The sequence below is a fragment of the Galeopterus variegatus genome, unplaced genomic scaffold (assembly GCF_000696425.1).
Source record: "Galeopterus variegatus unplaced genomic scaffold, G_variegatus-3.0.2 Scaffold6617, whole genome shotgun sequence".
NCBI lineage: Eukaryota > Metazoa > Chordata > Mammalia > Dermoptera > Cynocephalidae > Galeopterus > Galeopterus variegatus.
In genome coordinates this window covers 42,950-64,800 of record NW_007732728.1, presented here as the reverse complement: position 1 = coordinate 64,800, position 21,851 = coordinate 42,950, and the positions used below count along the sequence as shown (strand labels likewise).

Sequence of the window (21,851 nt, the reverse complement as noted above, 5' to 3'; positions counted from 1 at the left end):
AAAAAAAAAAAAAAAAAAAAAAAAAATGCCAGTTTCACTTAAGAATGTCCTTAATAAAGCAGTAAAAATTACTAGTTGTATTAAATCTTTTTTTTTTTTTTTGTCTTTTTCCGTGTCCGGCAACGGATCGCAACCCTCAGTGTTGCCCCCGTACCGGACCGGGGACCGGCAACGGGATTGCAACCCTCGGTGTTGCTCCCGCGCCTCGCTCAGCCAGTGAGCGGGAACTGGTCTGTATGTGGGATCCGAACCCTCGGACGGGAGCGCCGCCGTGCTTCCCAAGCGGCACACTATCCAGTGCGCCACCGGGCTGGCCCTAGTTGTATTAAATCTTGACCCTTGACTACATATCCTTTTAATATTCTGAGAGGAAATAAGCACAAAACACTTCTGCTGAATACTCGAGTACAATAATTGTCTCATGCAAATTACTTGAGTGATTATTTGAGTTGTAAGCTGAACTAGCTACCCTTGTACTGCAAACACCATTTTTACTTGAAAAAAATGACCGACAAACTAAGGATATTCAGATTTGGGTATTCTCAGGCATCTTCTCAATAATGAATGAAGTGAGTCTGTCATTTCAAGGAAAAGAACTGATGACTGCTGCCACTGTTGCCAAGGATAAAATCTGAGCTTTCAAGCAAAAATCAGATGTTTAGAAAACATTTATTTGCCACCATGAACTTAACAGTTTCCAAATACTCTTCTGTTGAGACTGGTAGTGATATTCATGAATGCAGTTTTTTTAATTGTGTAGTGAAATGTATCAACATCTGGAACCAGTGTTTCCCAAATGACCAGTCACAAAATCAACCATGGGTAAAAGGTTCACTCTAAATCCGAGATGGATTTTAATGTAACATAGTATGAAAGTTCATTGATACTTATTATGATTTCTTTTCTTTTTTTTTTTTTAAAAGATGACCGGTAAGGGGATCTAAACCCTTGACTTGGTGTTGTCAGCACCACGCTCAGCCAGCGAGCCAACCGGCCATCCCTATACGGGATCCGAACCCGGGGCCTTGGTGTTATCAGCACCGCACTCTCCCAAGTGAGCCACGGGCCGGCCCGATACTTATTATGATTTCTGATTCCATATTGCTATTCACATTTAGGAATCTACCACTTACTGAGTTTTTGGTGTAGTATCAATAAAGAACATCTACAATTATCTGAAAAGATGATTAAAATACTTCTCACTTTTCCAACTACATATTTGTGTGAGATCAGACTTTCTTCATATACTTGAACCAAAACAACACACCAACAGACTATAGAAAGCAGATATGAGAATCCAGCTGTTTTCTATTAAGCCATGTTAGAGAGATTGGCAAAAATGTGAAACAATACTGTTGTTCTTACTAATTTATTTTTATTTTGGAAAACAATTATTTTTCATAAAATGTTACTTAATGTTAATATATAGTGAATTTATTATTTTAAAATAACTATTTAGAAAATGTTTGGTTTTAATACAGTGAATATTAATACAGCGAATATTGATATAACTCAAAAGCTGTTTGGGGTCCTCAAGAGTGTAAGGGAGTCTTGAGACCAGAATATTTGATAATGACTACTTTATTGGAACACTAATCAATAACTGTACTTTAAGGTTAATAATAAATCTTTGTCCACAGATAATGACTCCAGTTTGTTATATTATATGCATTTATTGAAACTGACTTTAAACTCTCTCATTACTTTCAGTCACAACCAATCCAACTAGCAAAATCATGCTTTCTTTACTTAGAAGACCATTTAAATGGACTAGTGAGGGCTACAGCCAAGGTAATAGGGCATCATGGCACCCAGCAGGTCCTACCTTAAGAGAACTTCTTCATCCACGCATTAGACTTTCTGGACTAATATAGTACTCTTCTTCCCCATAAGCTGTTTCTTTTCCTTTTTACCAGAAAAATCAGATTTTAAAATTAATTAACTGGCTAACACATCTTTTAAATACTTTTTTCCTGTGGCTTCTGGATGTATATTCTTTATTTTTGGCCACGGGCTGGAATGGGGATCAAAACCCCTGACCTTGGTGTTATCAGCACCATGCTTTAACCTAGTAAGCTAACTGGTCAGCCCTGGATGTATATTCTTAAGTTATCTCTTAATACAACAATTTTATAATTTTTTTGGACATTTAAAAATATTATGTTTCCTTTCCTCTTTGCTCTGAAGTATATACGTCTTCATATATTAATACAGCCACTCTAACTTCTTTTTCATTAGTGTTTGAATAGTGTACCTTTTTCAATCTTTTATCTTTATTTTTAGCAGCTTTAAGATATAATTCATACACCATAAATTCACCTATTTGAAGTGTACAAGTCAATGGTTATTTATAGATTCACAGCTATGTGCATCCATCTCCATCTCCACTGTCAATTTTAGAACATTTTCATTACCTCAAAAAGAAACCCCTCACCCTCTGATTATCACCCTCTTGCCCCGTATCTCCCTCCAGCCATAGGCAACTACCAATTTATTTTCTGTTTCTACACATTTCCCTATTCTGGACAATTTGTATGAATGGGCTAATATAACATGTAGTCTCCTGTGACTGGCTTACTCAGTATAATGTTGAATATTCATCCACGCTGTAACATGTATTAGTATTTCACTACTTTTTATGGCTGAATAATATTCCATTGCATGAATACATGCCACATTTTGTTATTCATTTGCTCATTCATGGATGTTTGGGTTATTTCCACCTTTTAGATATTATAATACTATAACCCATTTGTTTACATGTTTTTGTGTGGACATATCTTCATTACTCTTGAGTATACATCTAGAAGTGGAATTGTTGAATCATAAGGTAACTATATTTAATCACTTGAGGAAATGCCAGACAGCTGTCCACAAAGGCTGCACCATTTCACATTCCCAGCGGCATTAGGGTTCCCATTTCCCCACATCTTCACCAACACATACTATGTGACTTTTTGATTCTAGCCATCCTAGTGGGTGTGAAGTAGTATCTTGTGTGGTTTTGATTTGCATTTTTCTAACGATGTCAAGGATCTTTTCATGGGCTTATTGGCCGTTTGCATATTTCCTTGGAGAAATATCTATTTTGCCAGATCCTTTGCCCTTGTTTTAAATGGACTGTTTTATTGAGTTGTAACAGTTCTTTATATATTTTGTACACTAGATCCTTATCAGATATATGATTTGCAAATATTTTCTTACATTCTTTGGGTTGTCTTTTCACTTTGTTTTTGTAGCTAGCTAGGGTGTCTTTTCACTTTTTTGATGGCATCCATTAAAGCATGTTTCCAATTTTGATCATGTCCAGTTTATCCATTTTTCTTTTGTTGCTTTTGCATTTGGTGTCACATCTAAGAATCCTTTGCCCAATCTGAGGTCATGAAGATTTACATCTATCTTTTCTTCTAAGAGTTTTATTGTTTTAGCTCTTACATTTAAGACTTTGGCCTTTTGAGTCATCCTTTACACATGATGTGATGTAAGGGGCCAACTTCATTCTTTTACACACGGCTCTCCAGTTGTCCCAGCACCATTTGTTGCAAAGGCTATTCCTTTTCCCATTGAATGTCTTGAAAATCCTTGTTGAAAATCAGTTGACCACAGACACGTGGTTTTACTTATGGACTTTAAATTCTATTCCACTGAGGTACATGTCTACCCTTGTGCCAGTGCCATGCTGTCTGTATTACTGTTGCTTTGTAGTGAGTTTTGAAATTAGGAAGTGTGAATCCTACTACTTTGTTCTTTCCCAAGATTGTTTTGGCTATTCTGGGTTCCTAGAAACTCCATATGAATTTTAGAATAAGCTTGTCAATTTTTACAAACACACTATCTGGGATTCTGATAGGGATTGTGTTAAATCTGTTGATCAATTTAGGGAGTCTTGCCATCTTAACAATATTAAGTCTTGTGATCATGAACGTGGGATGTCTTTCCATTTATTTAGATCATCTTTACTTTCTTTTGCAATTTTCAAAGTATAAGTTTTGCATTTCTTTTGTTAAGTTTATTCCTAATTATTTATTTTTGATGTGATGATAAGTGGAACTGTTTTCTTAATTTCATTTTTGGATTGTTCACTGTAAGTGTATAAAAATACTACTGATTTTTTTGTATTTTGTATCCTCCGACCTTGCTCACTTGTTTATTAGTTCTAATAGTGGATTCCTTTGGATTTTCTGTAGGCAAGATCACGTCTCATCTGTAAACAGAGACAGTTTACTTCTTCCTTTTTAAAATGGATGCCTTTTATTTCTTTTTCTTAATTGTCCTGGCTAGAACCTCCAGTACAATGTTGAATAGAAGTGGAGAGAGCAAACAGCCTTGTCTTGTTCTTGATATTAGGAGGAAGCATCCAATCTTTTACCATTAAATATGTTATTTATGACTTTTTTAAAAATTTTTATTGAATCATAATTGATTATAGATATTTTGGGGGTTCAAGTTGAAATATGTTGATCAAATCAGTATTACTTGCATATATATTGTTACAAATCGTACTTATTTTTTATGCCCTTTATCCAATCTCTCCCTATCCCCCTTTCCCTCCCCATTCCCACCTCTAATAACCCTAGATTTCTTCTCTCCTTCTGAAAGAGTAATGGTTACTCTGTTGATTTGTTGCCTAGATGATCTGTCCAGTGCTGAGAGGTGTGTTCAGGTCCCCCAATATTATTGTAGAGCAGATGCTTCTTCTCTCTCTCTGGAATGGGCTTTGTGGAGAGGGACATCCTATTCTTTTCCTTGGTCTCTGCTGGTGACTCTCCTTGTGTCAATGGATTTGTTGCCTTTGTTGCCTAGATGATCTGTCCAGTGCTGAGAGGTGTGTTCAGGTCCCCCAATATTATTGTAGAGCAGATGCTTCTTCTCTCTCTCTGGAATGGGCTTTGTGGAGAGGGACATCCTATTCTTTTCCTTGGTCTCTGCTGGTGACTCTCCTTGTGTCAATGTACTCCGGTGGCTGGCAGACCATCTGCATGGCGGCTGTGGCTTCTAGCTGCTTTCATGGCAGCCATGGTTATTGTGGTGGCTGTGGTGGGCCACCCACATAGAGGAGGTGATGTTTTTGGCATGCTCCTTACCTAGTTGCTGGTGGCTCCTTGCTCCATGCCTTAGGACCCCAAGTGGGCCCCGTGGCTCTGGTCGTGTGCCTGGTTGTGGGAAGAGGGTCCAATCCCTGGCTCCATACCTTTGGACCCCAGGTGGGTCCTGTGGCCCTGGCGGTGTGTCTGGTTGTGGGCAGGGATCCGGTCCCTGGCTCCATACCTCAGGACCCCAGAGGGCCCCTTGGCACTGGCGGTATACCTGGTTGTGGGTGGGAGGTCCAGTTCCCCAACTCCATGCCTCAGGACCCTGGGTGGAACCTGTGGCGTTGGCGGTGTGTCTGGTTGTAGGCAGAGGGTCCAGACCCTGGCTTCAGACCTCAGGACCCCTGGCAGGCCCCAATGGGTACTCTGTTTTTTCTTTCAGTTCTGTGTTTGATTATTTGCTGTTCCCACCACTTTAACTCTGCACTGGAACTAATTTTTTGTCCTTTGCTTACTTCTAAAGTGGGGGAACTTTCTGTGGGGACCAGTAAAAAGCTAAATTGCTGCTTTGCTGCTGATTCCCTGGGGAAGGCTTTTTGTGCAGCTCAAGATTTAATGGTAGACTTTATAGGTACTTCCGGGTTTAGTGGAATCTGATGCACCTGGGTTGTGTAGAAACACTGGTCTGGGCTTGAGTCTTTTCCTCAAACTGCACCCCATGCAATTCTATATTCCTGACCAGTCTCCTCTGAGTGGTCCTACACTGATTGGGGGCAGATCAGCTGTCCTTGCTGTGTCCCAGTGTTCTCCTGGTGGGCCTGTCTCCTCCACCACCCATGCTCCAAACACTTCCCATGGGATGAGCCTTGCTCTCATCCCTTGCAATCACCCTCTGGTCTCTGAATGGCTCCTTTTTTTCCATTTGTTGTGGCTCCTCAGTCCTATGTGGGTCCATAGGAGCCCTATTAGTGGTATTGCTGGCCTGGAGGCCCTATTCTCCCCTGCCGCCTCCAAGCAACTTCATGTGAAGGGCACAGCTGCAGCTTTTGCCAGCTCCTGTTCTGCACACTCAGCAGCTCCAGCCTGGAAACAGCCAGGATTCGAAATGGCCGGAGCAGTTTTTCTGTCTCTCATCGTGGCTTCTCCCACCTTTATGTACTCCATCGGTCTCTCCTCCTCTTCCCCTGAGCTCTAGCAGCCCAAGCTTGGCTGTTGTTGTTTTTTAATATTGTAAATGAGTTGATTTGTGGAAGAGAGTGACACTGGAGACCGTCTATTCCACCATCTTGACCAGAAGTCAGCTATGACTTTTTTTATACATAGCTTTTATCACGTTGAGGCAGTTTCCTTCTATTCTTAGTTTGTTGAGTGTTTTTTTTTTTAAATGCTTTTACTGCATCTACTGAGATAATCATGTGGTTTTTGTCCTTTCTTCTATTGATAGGATGTATTACGTTGATATTCAGTTGTTAAATCAACCTTACATTCCTAGGAAAATTCTCACTTGGTCATGTTTCTTTTTATATGTAGTTTTCTTTTCTTGTGATATCCTTTAGTCTGGTTTTGGTTATCAGTAAAATATTGGCCTCATAAAATGACTTGGAAGCATTCCTTCTCCTTCTATTTTTTGCAGTAGTTTTGAAATAATTTTTAAATTTAAGAAGAAATTTTAAAATGTTATTAGCACCTTCAATTAAAATATGGTTGCATACATTGAGTATAATTGTGTATAATCTGTGTATCATAAAATTCACTTTTAAAATGCGTAATTCACTGGTTTTTAGTATATTCACAAGGTGCAACCACCACCACTACCTAATTCTAGAACATTTTTATTACCCTAAAAGGAAATCCTATTCCATTAGCAGTTATTCCCCATTTTCCTTTCCCTGCAGCCCTGGCAACTACTTTCTGTCTCTATGGATTTTCCTATCCTGGATATTTTATATGAATGGAATCATACAATATATGGCCTTTTGTGTCTGCCTTCTTTTACTTAGCATAATATTTTGAAGGTTCATCAATGTTGTAGTATGTATTGGTACTTCATTCCTCTTCATGGCTGAATAACATTGTATGGATACACCACATTTTACTAATCCATTTATGAGCTGATGGACATTTGGGTTGTTTCTACTTTTTGGCTATTATGAATACTGCTGCTACGAACATTTGTGTACAGTTCTTACCTAAACTTGGTTTCAATTCTCTTTGGTGTATACCTAAGGGTGGAATTGCTAGGTCATATGGTAATCTGTTAACTTACTGAGGAATGGTTTTCCAAGGCAGCTGCACCACTTTACATTCCTATGAACAGTGTATGAGGGTTCTAATACCTTCACATCTCACCAACACTTGTTATCGGGTTTTTTTTTGTCTTGACATTTATTTTATTGAATCATAACTGATTATATGTTTTTGGGATTCAATGTTGACATATGCTGATCAAATCAATATTACTAGTATGTATATTGTTACAAATTGTACTTATTCTTTATGCCCCTTGTCCAATCTCTCCATATCCCCCTTTCCCTCCCCACTCCCATCACTGATAACTCTAGATTTCTTCTCTCCCTCTGAAAGAGTAATGATTACTCTGTTGATTTGTTGCCTAGATGATCTGTCCAGTGCTGAGAGGTGTGTTCAGGTCCCCCAATATTATCATAGAGCAGATGCTTCTTCTGTCACTCTGGAATGGGCTTTGCGGAGAGAGACATCTTTTTCTTTTCTTTGGTCTCTGCTGGTGACTCTCCTTGTGTCAGTGTACTCCAGTGGCTGGTGGACCAGCTGCATGGTGGTTGTGATGTCTAGCCACTTTTGTGGCAGCTGTGGTTACTGTGGTGACTGTGGTGGTCCACCCACATGGAAGTGATGTTTTTGGCATGCTTCCTGGTGCTGGCAGTGTGCCTAGTTGTGGGGGGATGTCTGGCTTGATGCCCTGGGTCCCCGGGTGGGGCCCCAAGGCACTGGTGGTGTGCCTGGTTGTGGGCTGTTATTGTCTTTTCTTTTCTTTTAAAGATGACCGGTAAGGGGATCTTAACTCTTGACTTGGTGGTGTCAGCACCACGCTCTCCGAAGGGAGTTAACAGGCCATTCCTATATAGGGATCCAAACCCGTGGCTTTGGTGTTATCAGCACCACACTCTCCCAAGTGAGCCACGGACTGGCCCTTGTTATTGTCTTTTTGATTCTAGTCATCCTAGTGGGCGTAAAGTGGTATCTCATGGTTTGATTTGCATTTCCGTAATCACTAATGATGTTGAACATCTTTTCATATGCTTATTGGCCATCGGTGTATCTTCCCTGAAAAAATGTCTATTCAAAACCATTGTCATGGGCCGGCCCGTGGCTCACTCGGGAGAGTGTGGTGCTGATAACACCAAGGCCACGGGTTCGGATCCTATATAGGGATGACCAGTTCGCTCACTGGCTGAGTGTGGTGCTGACAACACCAAGCCAAGGGTTAAGATCCCCTTACCGGTCATCTTTTAAAAAAAAAAAAAAAAAAAAAAACCATTGTCATTTTAAAACTAGATTATTTGCCTTCTTACTGTTAAGTTATAATAGTTTCTTACATATGCTAGGTACTATACACTTACATATGTGATATGCTAATATTTTCTCCCATTCTGGGGGCTGTCTTTTCTTCTTTTTTTTCTTTTCACTTTCTTGATAATGTTCTCTGAGCTTAACAGTTTTTAACTTGAGATAAGTCCAGTATATCTATTTTTTTCTATGGTTGCTTGTGCTTTTAGTTTCATGTCAAAAAAAAAAAAAAACCACTGACAGACCCAAAGTCATGAAGGTTTCTTGTTGTTTTTTTTTTAATTGATTATGTATATTCATAGGGTACAAAGCTGACCATCACCACTTGTGCCCAAGATGTGATGGCCAGATCAATACTATCAGCATTCCCATTACCACAAATTCCAATTATTCCCCATGTCCCCCACCCAACTAATCTTTGACTTCCCTCCCCCTCTTCCACCCCACTCCACAACGCTAGGTATGCTCTCTCCCTCTGCAAGTCCAACACACCACTGTGGTCTTTCTTTCCTTCCTTTTTTCTCTCTTAGCTCCCACTTACGAGTGAAGACAGGACATGAAGTTTTAAACCTATATTTTCTTCTTAAAGTTTTATAGTTTTACCTCTGATATTTAGGTCTTTGATCCATTTTTAGTTAATTTTGTATATGGTATGAGGTGGACGTCCCATGAGCTTTTTAAAACTTATTAAATCTTTACCTTGTTCTTGGTTAGTATCAATTTATCCCAATCAAGGACAAGGAAATAAAAAGAGAAAGTGAAAAGCCCTAGGTTATGCAATGAGTCATGAACCAACAGGAATTTACTTTTAAATGCCAGTCTTTTAGGCTAACTCTTAGTGACACTTCTTTCCTATAGGACTAGATCCTGGGGAGAAAATCATCATAGCTAGCTTTTTTTTTGTTGTTTTTTAATTTTTGGGGATTTTTTTTGGTGGCTGGCTGGTATGGGGATCTGAACCCTTGACCCTGGTGTTACTGACACCACGCTCTAACCAACTGAGCTAACTGGCCAGCCCAATTAGCTAACTTTTAAAAGAGTAAGTTATATTTTTTCCAAGGTGCACTTGGATTTAAGATTTAGAACATGCTTTGGCTATTCTATAATTTCCAAATATAGCTCAAGTGAATCCTGATTTTTAAGAAAAAGCAAGACAAAGAGGCTCTTTATCCAACTCAGTTTGATAAAAGACAAAATTCCTTATGCATATTTTGAATTATTTTTAAAAAGAACATTAAAAACTGATTTTGATTCATCCATGCAATGATAAAAAGTATCTCTGATCTTTCTAAAGTTTCCTGACAGGCATAGATGCCAGGGAACACAGCTTTTACATTAGCAAATACAGAAAAAGTAAATTGAAAACACAGCAATAATGGGACAGTACTCTTATTTTTGTACATATAAATATCTCAACATCATCATCAACACACACACACAAATAAACACACAGTGAAATAAGGTCAAGATAATTAACCTGAAGAGGGCCCATAAACAGCCATTTTTCAGAGGAGCCGAATGTTATGCAAATACCCCTATTACATTCAGTATGCTAGTCACGGTTTTAGGAAATTTCAAACACCATGGCATAGGAGGGTACTCACAGGAGAGAGTTTCTGGATAAGGTCATGACCAACATGGACAAGGTTCTTGTTTTCATGGAGACATTTCTGAAATTTTTTGCTCTCCTCATCTTCTAGAAGATCAAAATCAATGGCAGCATTCACTAAGGCCTGAATTAGCCCCTTCCAGGACTTGAGGGCTGGAACCTGAGGTGCAACTGCAGCACTAACGCCTGTTCCAATCACCAACACAAGTTCTCGGGGTTTCTTAGTCTTTAAGCTTGGAAGGAGCTTCCTGAAAAAGTAAAACGAATGAGAAGATCCCAACATTCAACAGATAGGAGGCATACTGGGAAGACGATCTGACTAAAGCCACGGTTTTCACCTGTAACTTTTATAGTTACAAAGATGACGAATACCAGTTTCTGACACTTCTCCAAAGGAGCTTAATCAAAAAGACCAGAATACTGTGCCAGTGCTTGCTGAAAAGCAAAGTAATAGAGCTACTTCAGGAATCCTAAAAACCGATCTTAAAATCAATTTTCTCCCTTATGGTCCTCTCAATCTAAGAAAACCCATTAATGTTACAAAAAAGCCCAAATATATTACGCTCAGCTGAGTTCTGCCATCTAAATTATATTTTAAACCAATATTAAATTTCAAAAGAATGTTTGATTTATATTCCAGAAAGAAAGAAAAGAACCCCATAAAACTTGTTTCTATTGTTTAGAAATATAAAACAGGAGAGATGAGAGTCAGTAAAAAATTTAATCCCAAATTCTGTAAATATCATTAAGATAAAATCGAGCATGACATAGTCAAATATAGTAACTAACAAATCTGCCCTTGGTTTTGTTCTAGATATTCTCAGGCAAAAAAAAAAACAGAAAAGAAAAAAAAAAAATGTGTCCAACACAGAATTCTGAAAACACAGGAGGAGCATTACACACCTAAATAAATAACTATTCAATGGTTATGACAAAAAGCGAAAAACATTCCTTTCTTACCATAATACGCACAGAGTTCTGTTCTTAAAGCTCATATGTGAGACAGCATGGATACAAGTTTTTATTTCCCACTGCCCTTCCATTCTGGAGACAATAATAAAATCTCTGTCTAACATATGTTCCTTCACTTCAATTTTTGCTGATGGCATGCTTTTTTTCCTTAAGAAATTGCCTTTCCCAACCTTTTGTCCAAATAATAAAATAAACAGAAACAGGATCAGCATTTTGGCATAACACAAAAATGGAACAATAACTTTAAACATTGAGAAAGCTGGTTCTGGGAAAACAACCTCTAGAATTGCCTTCCCTATTCCCAGGTCCTGAATTTCACCATTTAATAAACATGAAAAACCTGTAAGTACCGAACACTGTGATAAGCACTAGTGTTGTATCTATGAACAAAATGGAATCCCCGATCTCAAAAGTTTAGTTGACTGGAAAAGACTAATAATAGACATTAGAAGCAAATGATGAAAAATGAGTTTCAGTTCAGAAGAATCAAGATAGTGATGCATACACAAAAACACATACACAAACATATACACACAGAATATTTCTAGGAGGATTCAAAGGAACTGTCAATTGCGGTTAACTGGGGATTGGGGAGAACAAAGACTTTTACTTTTCACTTTAAACTGATGTACTATTTGAATTTTTTACCATACCATGTACAGATTTGAGTCATTATTTTCCTAATTAAGACTTCCAATTAAAAAGGAAAAAATTAACAGCTGTGCTTTATTTCTGGTACTTCCTAAAACCACTAAATACTAGTCTTTTTTTTTTTTTTTAAAGAAGGCATACACATATAAAAAGTAGGATAGGAAAAGAAAGCAGTAGACAACAAAGGTCAGATGGCAACAAAAGTTTAGAAGTTGTAACATAAAAGCCAATTCCCTTTGTAGAACCTCAGGACTGCTCAGGTACATGTGAAGGCAGAGGGGCAGGTGGGACTAAAATAGGAGAGTCTATTGCACATCTGTATTGGAAGCAGTCAGAACTCTAAGATGGGAGGCTAGCCTTCTGGAATGAATGAACCAGAGGACTCCATATTAGAGAACATAGTGCACAGCTGAGGGGTGGGGTTAACTAAAACTCTGTATATTAATTATAAGACTTCCCCCAACCTCCTTCCCAGGGGAAGAGCCTCCTAGACACCGGGACTCAACCTTAAGCCTAAACCCCATCCAGTCAGGAGACAGGAGGAGTCCTCTTTGGGGAAAATAACCAGTATGAGAGAAAAAACCCACAGATTCTAACACATGGGAGTTCCTCAACTGTAGAGCCTGGTCCATGCTTTATACCTGCAATCAAGCCCCATACACACACACAGACTGTCCAATTGGCTTTCTAGTGCTTTCTCTTAAATATGAGCAGACAAACAAGGGGCACCTTACATGTGAGAACCCCCCCCAACACTAGAGTTACACCAAAACAAACTATCAGGTAGAAAGGAATTTGGAGGAAACGAGAAAATACAGGAAAGAGAAGAAAAATCTAAAAGAAAACAATGATATACTTATATAGATTTAAAAAAACGACAACTATGACACACAGAGTACTATAAAAAAGAAATAGGCAAAAAAAGAGATTGGAAATTAAAAATATAAGTGAAAAATCCCCAAGACAAAACAGAGAGCCTTTAGAGTAGAATTTAAAAAGCAAGAGATAGAAAAATGTAAGAAAATTAGAGAATAAGAAGGTCTAACATCTGAATAGTGAAAGTTCTACAAGACAGAAGAGACAAAAAATTATAATAGAAAGTATCAAATAAGAAGTAACACAAGAAAATTTCTCCAAAGTGAAGTTACTAGTAGCTGGTTTGAAAGAACCATCCAGTGTCTAGATTCATATGAAGATATATCCTGTGAAATTTCACGTTACTGAAAATAAAGCAATGATCCTTAGAGGTTTTTAATGAGATAAGAAAAAGAGGTCATATAATACAAAGGACTGGGAATAAGAATAGAGTGGTTTCTTTGGCAGGAATACTTAGACATTAGCAGGAAATGAGTGATACCTTCAAAAGGCTAAAAAAAAAATTTTTCCCACCTAACAGTCTATACTCAGCCAAACCACCTAATCAATTTAAGAGTATGATGAAGACGATTTCAAATGTCTCCAAAACATTTTCTCCTATGGATCCTCACTAAAGAAGCTACACGAGGATATGCTTCAGCAAAATAAAGGAGTACACCAAGAAAGACAACATGAGATCCAGGAAACAGAGGATCCAGTACAGAAGAGACATAAAGGGAACTCTCTGAGAGAAAGGGAAATGGCAAATACCAGCAAAGCAGCAGGCCTGGAGAACAACTATCAAGTGAAATAGAGTCGAGGGAAGAATCCGTGAAACAAATTAAACCAGCAAGTTACTGATGTGTTTCAGCATATCTATGAGATTTATTCTTCTGTCACAGCACTTGAGGATAAATTGAAAGGCACATAGAAAACAAGGCAAACAAAACAATGAAACAACCTTGAACAATATAGAGAAAAAAACTGGTCAATAAAGGGAATATGATACATTATTCAGGCTCAGCTATGAATACTATTTATATAGTCATAATAATGTAAATACTAAAAACTGAACTAAACACTGTCATATAAACACATTGGGAGGACATGGGGAGTGTGCAGGGTGGCGATATGGGGGGAGAAGCCATGAGAGCAAACCAAATCTTTATCTTCCATAACTGGAAATAAATAAAACCAAAAAGGAGCAGTACAAATATGGTATTTTAAAATATGGATGTCAACATTAGAATAAACAGATAAAAAAGTTGAAAGTGATTGTCTTTGAGGATGGGTGACACATTATGAGCCTTGAAGTACTAACTTTTAAAACTGCGCACGTGTATCACCTTGATAAAAAATAAAAATTAAGGGCCGGCCCGATGGCGCACTCGGTAGAGTGCGGCGCTTGGGAGTGCGACGGCGCTCCCACCGAGGGTTCGGATCCCATATAGAGACCGGTCTGCTCACTGGTTGAGCACGGTGCGGGCGTGACACTGAGGGTTGTGATCCCGTTGCCGGTCGCAGTACGGGCGCGACACTGAGGGCTGCGATCCCGTTACCGGTCACGAAAAAAGACAAAAAAAAGGAAAATAAAAAATAAAAAAATTAAAATTAAAATTAAATCCAAAATAAAAATAATTTTTAAAACTAAGGACAATATTGATCAGTGAAAACAAGTGGAACACAGGTAAATGTGTTATTTTTCTTTATCTCCCACTAACGGTAATTTATTCTGTTTCTGATTCCCTTCTCTTATTTACCTTGGCTTTTTGGTGGGGGGTGCGCCATCACTGAAGAATCCAAAAATCTCGTCTATATCAGAGGCCTGGCTCCCTGTAGAAGCCATCCAGTTTCTAAAATAGATTAAACACCATGGACCACAATTAGATCTGTAAAGATTATCATTCAAAATAGCACATACATTAAAGTTTTAATAAGCCGTATACCCTTAAAGGTGTTTTAGACGTGTTCCCTGCTGCCCTGGATTGAATGTCCCCCCAAAACTTAGTCCCCTTTGTAACTGCTGAGGGTGGGAAATTCTATTGTGGTAATTGAAAGGTGGGCCCTTTAAGAGGCCTTGATGGTTTAATGGTGATCTTGGGTGTGATTCTGAGGCCTTTAAAAGGACAGCACATGAGAAGCTATCTCCCTCTCTCTGCTCTGCCATTTTGGCCATGTGAGACCCCTGGGTTACTATTGATACCACCAAGGCCTTCACCAGATGTGTTCTCTAGACTTTGGACTTTCCAGCCTCCAAAACTGTAAGCATTTTTTTTTTTTTTGTCTTTTTGTCTTTTTCCGTGTCCGGCAACGGGATCGCAACCCTCGGTGTTGCTCCCGCGCCTCGCTCAGCCAGTGAGCGGGAACCGGTCTGCATGTGGGATCCGAACCCTCGGGCGGGAGCGCCGCCGCGCTTCCCAAGCGGCGCACTATCCAGTGCGCCACCGGGCCGGCCCTTGTTTTCTTATAAAATATCCAGTTCCAGGTATTTTTGTTATAAGCAACAGAAATGGACTAATTAATACACCTGCTTAACAGAAATTCATTAATTAGCTGGCTGGTTAGCTCACTTGGTTAGAGCACAGCCTTATAACCCCAAGGTCAGGGGTTCAGATCCCCATCCTGGTCAGCTACCCTCCTCCCCAGCCCCCCACCAAAAAAAGAACAGAAATTCATTAATTAATGAGCATTCCAAACTTAAGGAATTAAATTTGTCTGAAAGAAGTAACCTTGAAATTATAGGACCGGGGGTAACACTGAGGGTTGCGATCCGTTGCCGGACACGGAAAAAGACAAAAAAAAAAAAGAAATTATAGGACTTTGATGCTCCATATTGCCATCTTGCTTGTATTCCTAAATGCCTCCCTCCAAACCCCAACAAAAAAATAACAATGCCAACGAGTGTCAATTATTGGTCATCAATTTGTGTAGCTAAGAAAGAACCTGTTACTCTCCCACATGAGACCCATTTGGGGTTAGACTTAGGGGATGAATATAACCCATGGTTAAGTGAGTCAACAGCCACCAATTATCCATTTACTCTCAGGTGAAGAAATCACTGGGCCAACAATAGAACAATTAATACTAATTTGCTGATTGTTAGACATTCCTTGTGGCTAGACAAATGTGTCTTCACAGGCAGTGGGGCATGTCTCTCTAGCTAAATATGAAGTGAACTTTTAAATTAAGCCACTGTGATAAATGGTAAAGGTATTATCAAGCAAAGATTTATGAAAAACGCCTAATTATGTTCAGGTGCTCAGATAACTAGCAAAAAGAAGAAGAGAATTACCACAGATCAGAATGAGAAGTATAGGGCCGGCCTGTGGCTCACTCGGGAGAGTGTGGTGCTGACAACACCAAGGCCACAGGTTCGGATCCCATATAGGGATGGCTGGTTGGCTCACTGGCTGAGCGTGGTGCTGACAACACCAAGCCAAGGGTTAAGATCCCCTTACTGGTCACAAAAAGGACAAAAAAAAAAAAAAGCAGTAATATTTTAAACACAAAATATAGAAGACAATATATATTACCAAAGTTTTATTACAGTTCATTGTCAATATTTACAAAGAACCAAATTACTAATAACTATTAGAAGTTTACTTATTTATTAGAAAGCTTTATTAAAACTTTTAAGTCTGCAGAATTAATTTTTTCTGGTAAACAGAAGCTCAGTTCTTCACCCCATATTCTATCATACGTAATAGAATTCTTTGATATTATATTCATGAGGAAAATAGGAATCATAAAGTCACAGAAATGAGTTAGAAGTAGACCATTTTTCTAGTCAAATCTTTGATTATGTTGGTGAGTAAGCTGGGGCTCAGGAGAACACAGATGAATCACTTCACTCAGAAAAATCCTGCCTTAACTCAATCATCTGGGATGCATGTTAAAAGTACATGTTCTTAAAAATAAAGTCAATTAATTTTTTTTTTTAAATGTATATGTTTCTAGGCTCTAATCTAAAATTACTGAACCAGAATCTTCAGGGGTTCTTATGCCATGTTGCACAGAAAACACCTAAATGAAATGCAAACAATTTTTCTAGGTCCCAACTATTTTGTTAAATGTAGAATATATACAAGATAAACCATTATGCCACCCTCCCTTCACGTGCATGCATCATTTATTATAGCCTAACAGCTTCCCAGTTTGCTAATACCAATAGTCAGGATTAAATGTCATTAAAATATTTTCATGAAGTTTTAATTTACATGAAGTCATTTCTTACTCTAAAGGCTATGCTCTAGGTTGAAGAACCAGTGATATAAGAATGATTTCTTCTACCGCATACAGCACAAACCCATCATGTAAACAAATTACACCCAAGTAAAAAACACAATGTGTTGAGAGAGATGGAAGTAAAATGTAGAGGGAAATTACTGTTTAAGTTTTGAAGATGAACATCTTCAGAATTCAATGCTCAATTCAGCTTACTAAACCAGAGTTTTATTTAACAAATTCTCTTACAGTGCTTACCGCGTGCCATGAACTATTTATAAATATGAATTTAATCCCCATAACTTTATGAGGCACAACAGATGAGAAAACTGAGACACAAAAGGGTTGATACCTGGTAGCACCAGGATTCAAATCGTGGCAATTCTGCCTCCCGAGTCCTTGCTACTCTATTACTAACTAAAAACATTCTCCAAGTATCAGTTTTTCGGTTTTTTTTTTTTTTTTTTTTTTTTTAACTTGAAGTTCAAAACTATCAAAAAAGAAAGCACCTACATTCTAAAAGGAAGATTTAGGGCCAGCCATGCCTCACTTGGGAGTGAGGTGCTGATAACCCCTTGGGAGGGTTCGGATCCCTATATAGGGATGGCCGGTTAGCTTACTTCAGAGAGCGTGGTGCTGACACCACCAAGTCAAGGGTTAGGATCCCCTTACCGGTCATCTTTTTTAAAAAAATAAAAATAAAAGGCAGATTTAATTGAAAGAATTCTGTGTAATCCTTAATAGCCGCTTTATAACTAGGTGCTCCACTGAGGCTATCATGGCAGTCAGCTAAATTCAGAAGCTAAATGAAATGACTTTTTCTGCTGACAAACACTATTTGTTATGTACTCACCACCACTAATCCACCAGAACCCTAGATCAGTCCTATCATTTTCTCTTGGAAAATATGCAAGATCATTTTTGCTGGATTCTATTTCTGACAGATGGTCAGCTCTTGATGTTCATACCTTTTCTTTACAGTCAACTTCTGAAGGGACATCCCATCCACTATAATTTATGAAACTTAAATACGGCCAATAGTTCCTGACTGGTATGCTGAGGATTCTCTTGTTTAGGAAGTGAATGAGAAGTAGTTCAATGTGCCCATATCGTATTTCATCATATATTCATCCTGTTTTCTAATAGAATAACATCTTTCCTTCAGTCTAAAGGATGCCTCATCTGATAGAATCTCACATGCATAGCACAGTGGCATGTAAGCATAAACCATATTTTATTCCTTCTAGAGCACTGTTTTCAGAGAAAAAACCTATTTTAGCATTTATCCTAAATAATACGCAGTTACTGATAAAGGGCTTCAAAGCTAACTGTGAAAATCTGACACATAATTCCTAACATGCTCCAGCTAGTTCACACATTAATTTCTTTACATAATCACTATATGAATTTTCATTTTAGTGGGACTTGCTATGTATAGCAGAAGTGGGAAAGGCTTTTCTGCCACAAGAAAACAAAGACAATTACTTGTGGCAGTGTCTTCATTACACCAATTACTGCTAAGCCACTGAGAAATCCTTCAAGGCCAACAAAGTATAGCAAAATAAAAGTCAGATACTTGGTGAACTCTGAGAAAAGTAACAGCAACCCTGTTAACAAAATTTGTAAGGCTGAAGTCTTCATATGAGATAAAACACTTATACTTGACACTGGTCAGCATGGCAGGAAATAAAATGCTTAGATGTGGAGGATGAAAAAGGGAAAAATCAAGGTGAGTGTTTTAGGAAAGCTCCAGTAAGAAACACAGAAAAGGGACAAAAGAAAAGCGATTGATTATCTGAATGAAATTAAGTTTGTGCATACTGGAGGACCTGTGGATTTGAAAACATGAAAGAAATCTTGGTGCTAGCAAAGACAGCAAAATCTAGCTCTTCTCTATTTATACACATCCCCAGCCCGTATTCCTCACTCTGAGCTTGTGCCTCTCCTGTGCTCCCAGCGTGTAGTCTTCAGCTCCAACAAGTGGTACACCACAAGGAACTCATAATAATACACTGCGGTATACTGGCAGATGGCATACATCAAGGGAAAAGTTCTATTTTTTTTTGTTTTTTAGCATTTTTGCCTGGAAATAAAAGATCTACAAATGACTAGCTTGAAAAGGTGGTACGTTTCTTGTTTTAAAAGGATCAGCTCTATTTTCAGCAAGCTCTTCCCCCTCTATTCAAAAAAACAAAAAATAAAACAGTGACTGGAAAATAGAATGGTTTATCTCTCTACCATAAACATAGAAAAGGGTTAACTTCATTTCTGAAGGAAAAAAGAGAGTCATCTCTGACTTTTTCTTGTTTTAAAAGGATCAGCTCTATTTTCAGCAAGCTCTTCCCCCTCTATTCAAAAAAAATAAAATAAAATAAAACAGTGACTGGAAAATAGAATGGTTTATTTCTCTACCATAAACATAGAAAAGGGTTAACTTCATTTCTGAAGGAAAAAAGAGAGTCATCTCTGACTTGCGAAGAAACCAAACCCCTCTAATTGTGGCTCTTGGACTGATTCCAACACATCTGTTTTGTAGCAACTACAGGGGGAGGGAGGAAGGAAAAGATACCCGGTATGAGGTACTACAAAAGGGCACTCAACAAGCTTGCTGACAATGAACAAATTGAATAAAATATTTTGCTTGGTAAGATGATGAATTCAGTTCCACAATGTAGACTGCGGCCTTTCCTATCAGTGAATAAAGAAAACGTGCCATTTCCACCTTCCAGTGCACACAGAGATAGGAATTATGTCTAGCTGGGCCAGGATGTGATTCCTCTGTGTACCTCAGTCTTGAAGTTATTCCCTCTGTGGATAACTTAGTCAACTCCTACTTTTATTCTTAAATGTGCCTGACACCCTCTACCTTCTGTCAGGTAAGATCTGCATCACACTCGTTCCCTAAAAATTTGCTTTAACACAGTTACTGACAAAATGCCAGGTTGATGGCACTTATCTTTGTCATTTTGCCAACCAAAATGACCCACGTCTTAACGATGTGAGAAGAATGGTCTCATTGGAGGCAGGGTTTCTGAAAGACCTTAATGACTGAGAGGTATAACCCAAATTCTAGAAAACCCTTCAATTCAAGTCCCCCAATAAACCACTCTGGTATTCCAAACTCAAGAGCTCAGATGTTGTTTGTATCAGTTATTTTCAATTATAAAGCCAAAGTAACACATCATGTGTAGAGAATAAAACTGTCACAAGACGTAATAATGGAACATCCAAGTTAAAATCTGATTTGAATAAGAAGTGGATGACTGGAGGTGATGATTTTACCGTGCAAAGAATGACAACTTCTTTGTCACTGCTTTCCCTCCTGTAAAGCTTCTGAGAGAATATATCCTGAAAACAATGACACATGTTGCTAAGGAAGGAAACTTTAAAAATATTTAATTTAATAAAAATATTTACACGCGTATCAAGCAGTATGACCATACAAACAATTCCATCACAAATGACACAGGTTATTCTCTAAAAATGAAATTAAATAAATCTTTAAGGGCAAGATTTTATGTTCTAGTGAGTCCTTAAAAATTAAAATCCCACTATTAAAATAGTGTGAGTTATGTATGGTGATACCCCCAATGGCTTACTTTTCATGCCAACAGAGCATAGATAATGTGCTGCGTACAAATGTACTTTTCCTCCAAGTCTGGGGGATCACAGAAGATACCATTATTATAGAGGATAACTCTATAAGTTGAAATGTGTCAAGTCTTAATGAAGACTTACCTGTCATAATAAAAATCAAAATGTTTAGTAAGTATATTCCTCATTTTCACCCTTTTCCTTGAGGATTTCCAACTTAAATAGTACTGAAAATAAAGAATAGTTCTGAAAATTTAAAAAAATGAGTCATATTTTGACGACATGAAGATTGATAGATTTTATGATTAAAAACGCTCAAGTGTGGCTGAATGTCAGTAGAAAATGGGCAGTTGCCAACAGTCCCAGGTTTTCTATGTTTTATGTTTATCATTATAAGTGTCTTTTGAAGACTCTTTTATTTAAGAACAAATACTCAAATTGGGATTATGTAGAAGCAAGAAACAAAAAAGACACCAAAAGTTAAGTTAAGATGCTGTAGCCACAAAATGCTGACAACATGCACCATTTAAATTCCAAATCAGATTAACAATCAAACAAATATCTACTGAGCAACTTTTACAGGTAAGAAACTGGAAAAACCCGTATGGTAAAAATTATTACACTTAAGTCACAATACACACAAATACACTGGAAAAATCCATATGGTAGAAATTAGTGCACTTAAGTCATAATACACATTCTTTATGGGATACAATGTAATGGTGAGTGAAAAATGACTACATTAATTAAAAAGTAGCCTGAAAAGTTAGGCGACTAGAAAGTTGGTAAGTAAGTGGTACAGACAAGACGAGCTACTGGAGTAAGAGGAGACTGCCCCTCAGGGATGGAAACAGCTCACCTGGGATGAGTAAAACTAGCTGAGCTTGGAAGAGAGACGGTGCCCAAAGTCTGTCTCTGAAGACCGACCACACCCTATGTCTTGTCTGCCCTTCCGGTACTAATGATCCTCCTCTCCTCTTCACTTTAAGTTCATAATAAGCACGAGGCTACTTTTTTTCTTTTCTTTTCTTTTCTTTTCTTTACTAAGCTTTTATTCCTTTTCAGCTCACTCCTGGTGATGATGTTCCAGGGAGCAGGTTATTTCTCTTTATCTATATCACTGATAGTCTAAGAGGCACGGGAAATTTTGTTCTGTGACTCAGACACAGATGTAGACAACATCCAGGTAAGTGACTATGGCTGCGTTCCTACAAAACTTTATTTGTAAAACAGGCAGTGGGCTAGTTTTGATGTACAGGCCATAGTTTGCCAATGCCTGGACTAGAAGATTTACCACACCCAAACGATCTCAGTTGATACCCTCTGGTGCAGTTTCTGAACTTGCAGACACAGCATTAGGAAGAAATAAT

General features: G+C 38.2%; 1 protein-coding gene across 2 annotated transcripts in view; it reads right to left on the bottom strand.

Annotated features, from left to right (window-relative positions):
* FAM118B (family with sequence similarity 118, member B) overlaps window positions 1–21,851 on the bottom strand; it is a 54,794-nt gene that overhangs the window by 14,318 nt on the left and 18,625 nt on the right. For both annotated transcript variants that reach the window (XM_008591080.1, XM_008591081.1), the window contains exons 2-3: window positions 14,424–14,516; window positions 10,181–10,433 (exon numbers count right to left, since the gene is read on the bottom strand). In XM_008591080.1, the coding sequence (XP_008589302.1) occupies window positions 10,181–10,433; window positions 14,424–14,509 (339 nt within the window). In that variant the 5' untranslated portion in view covers window positions 14,510–14,516. The remainder of the gene's footprint in view (window positions 1–10,180; window positions 10,434–14,423; window positions 14,517–21,851) is intronic.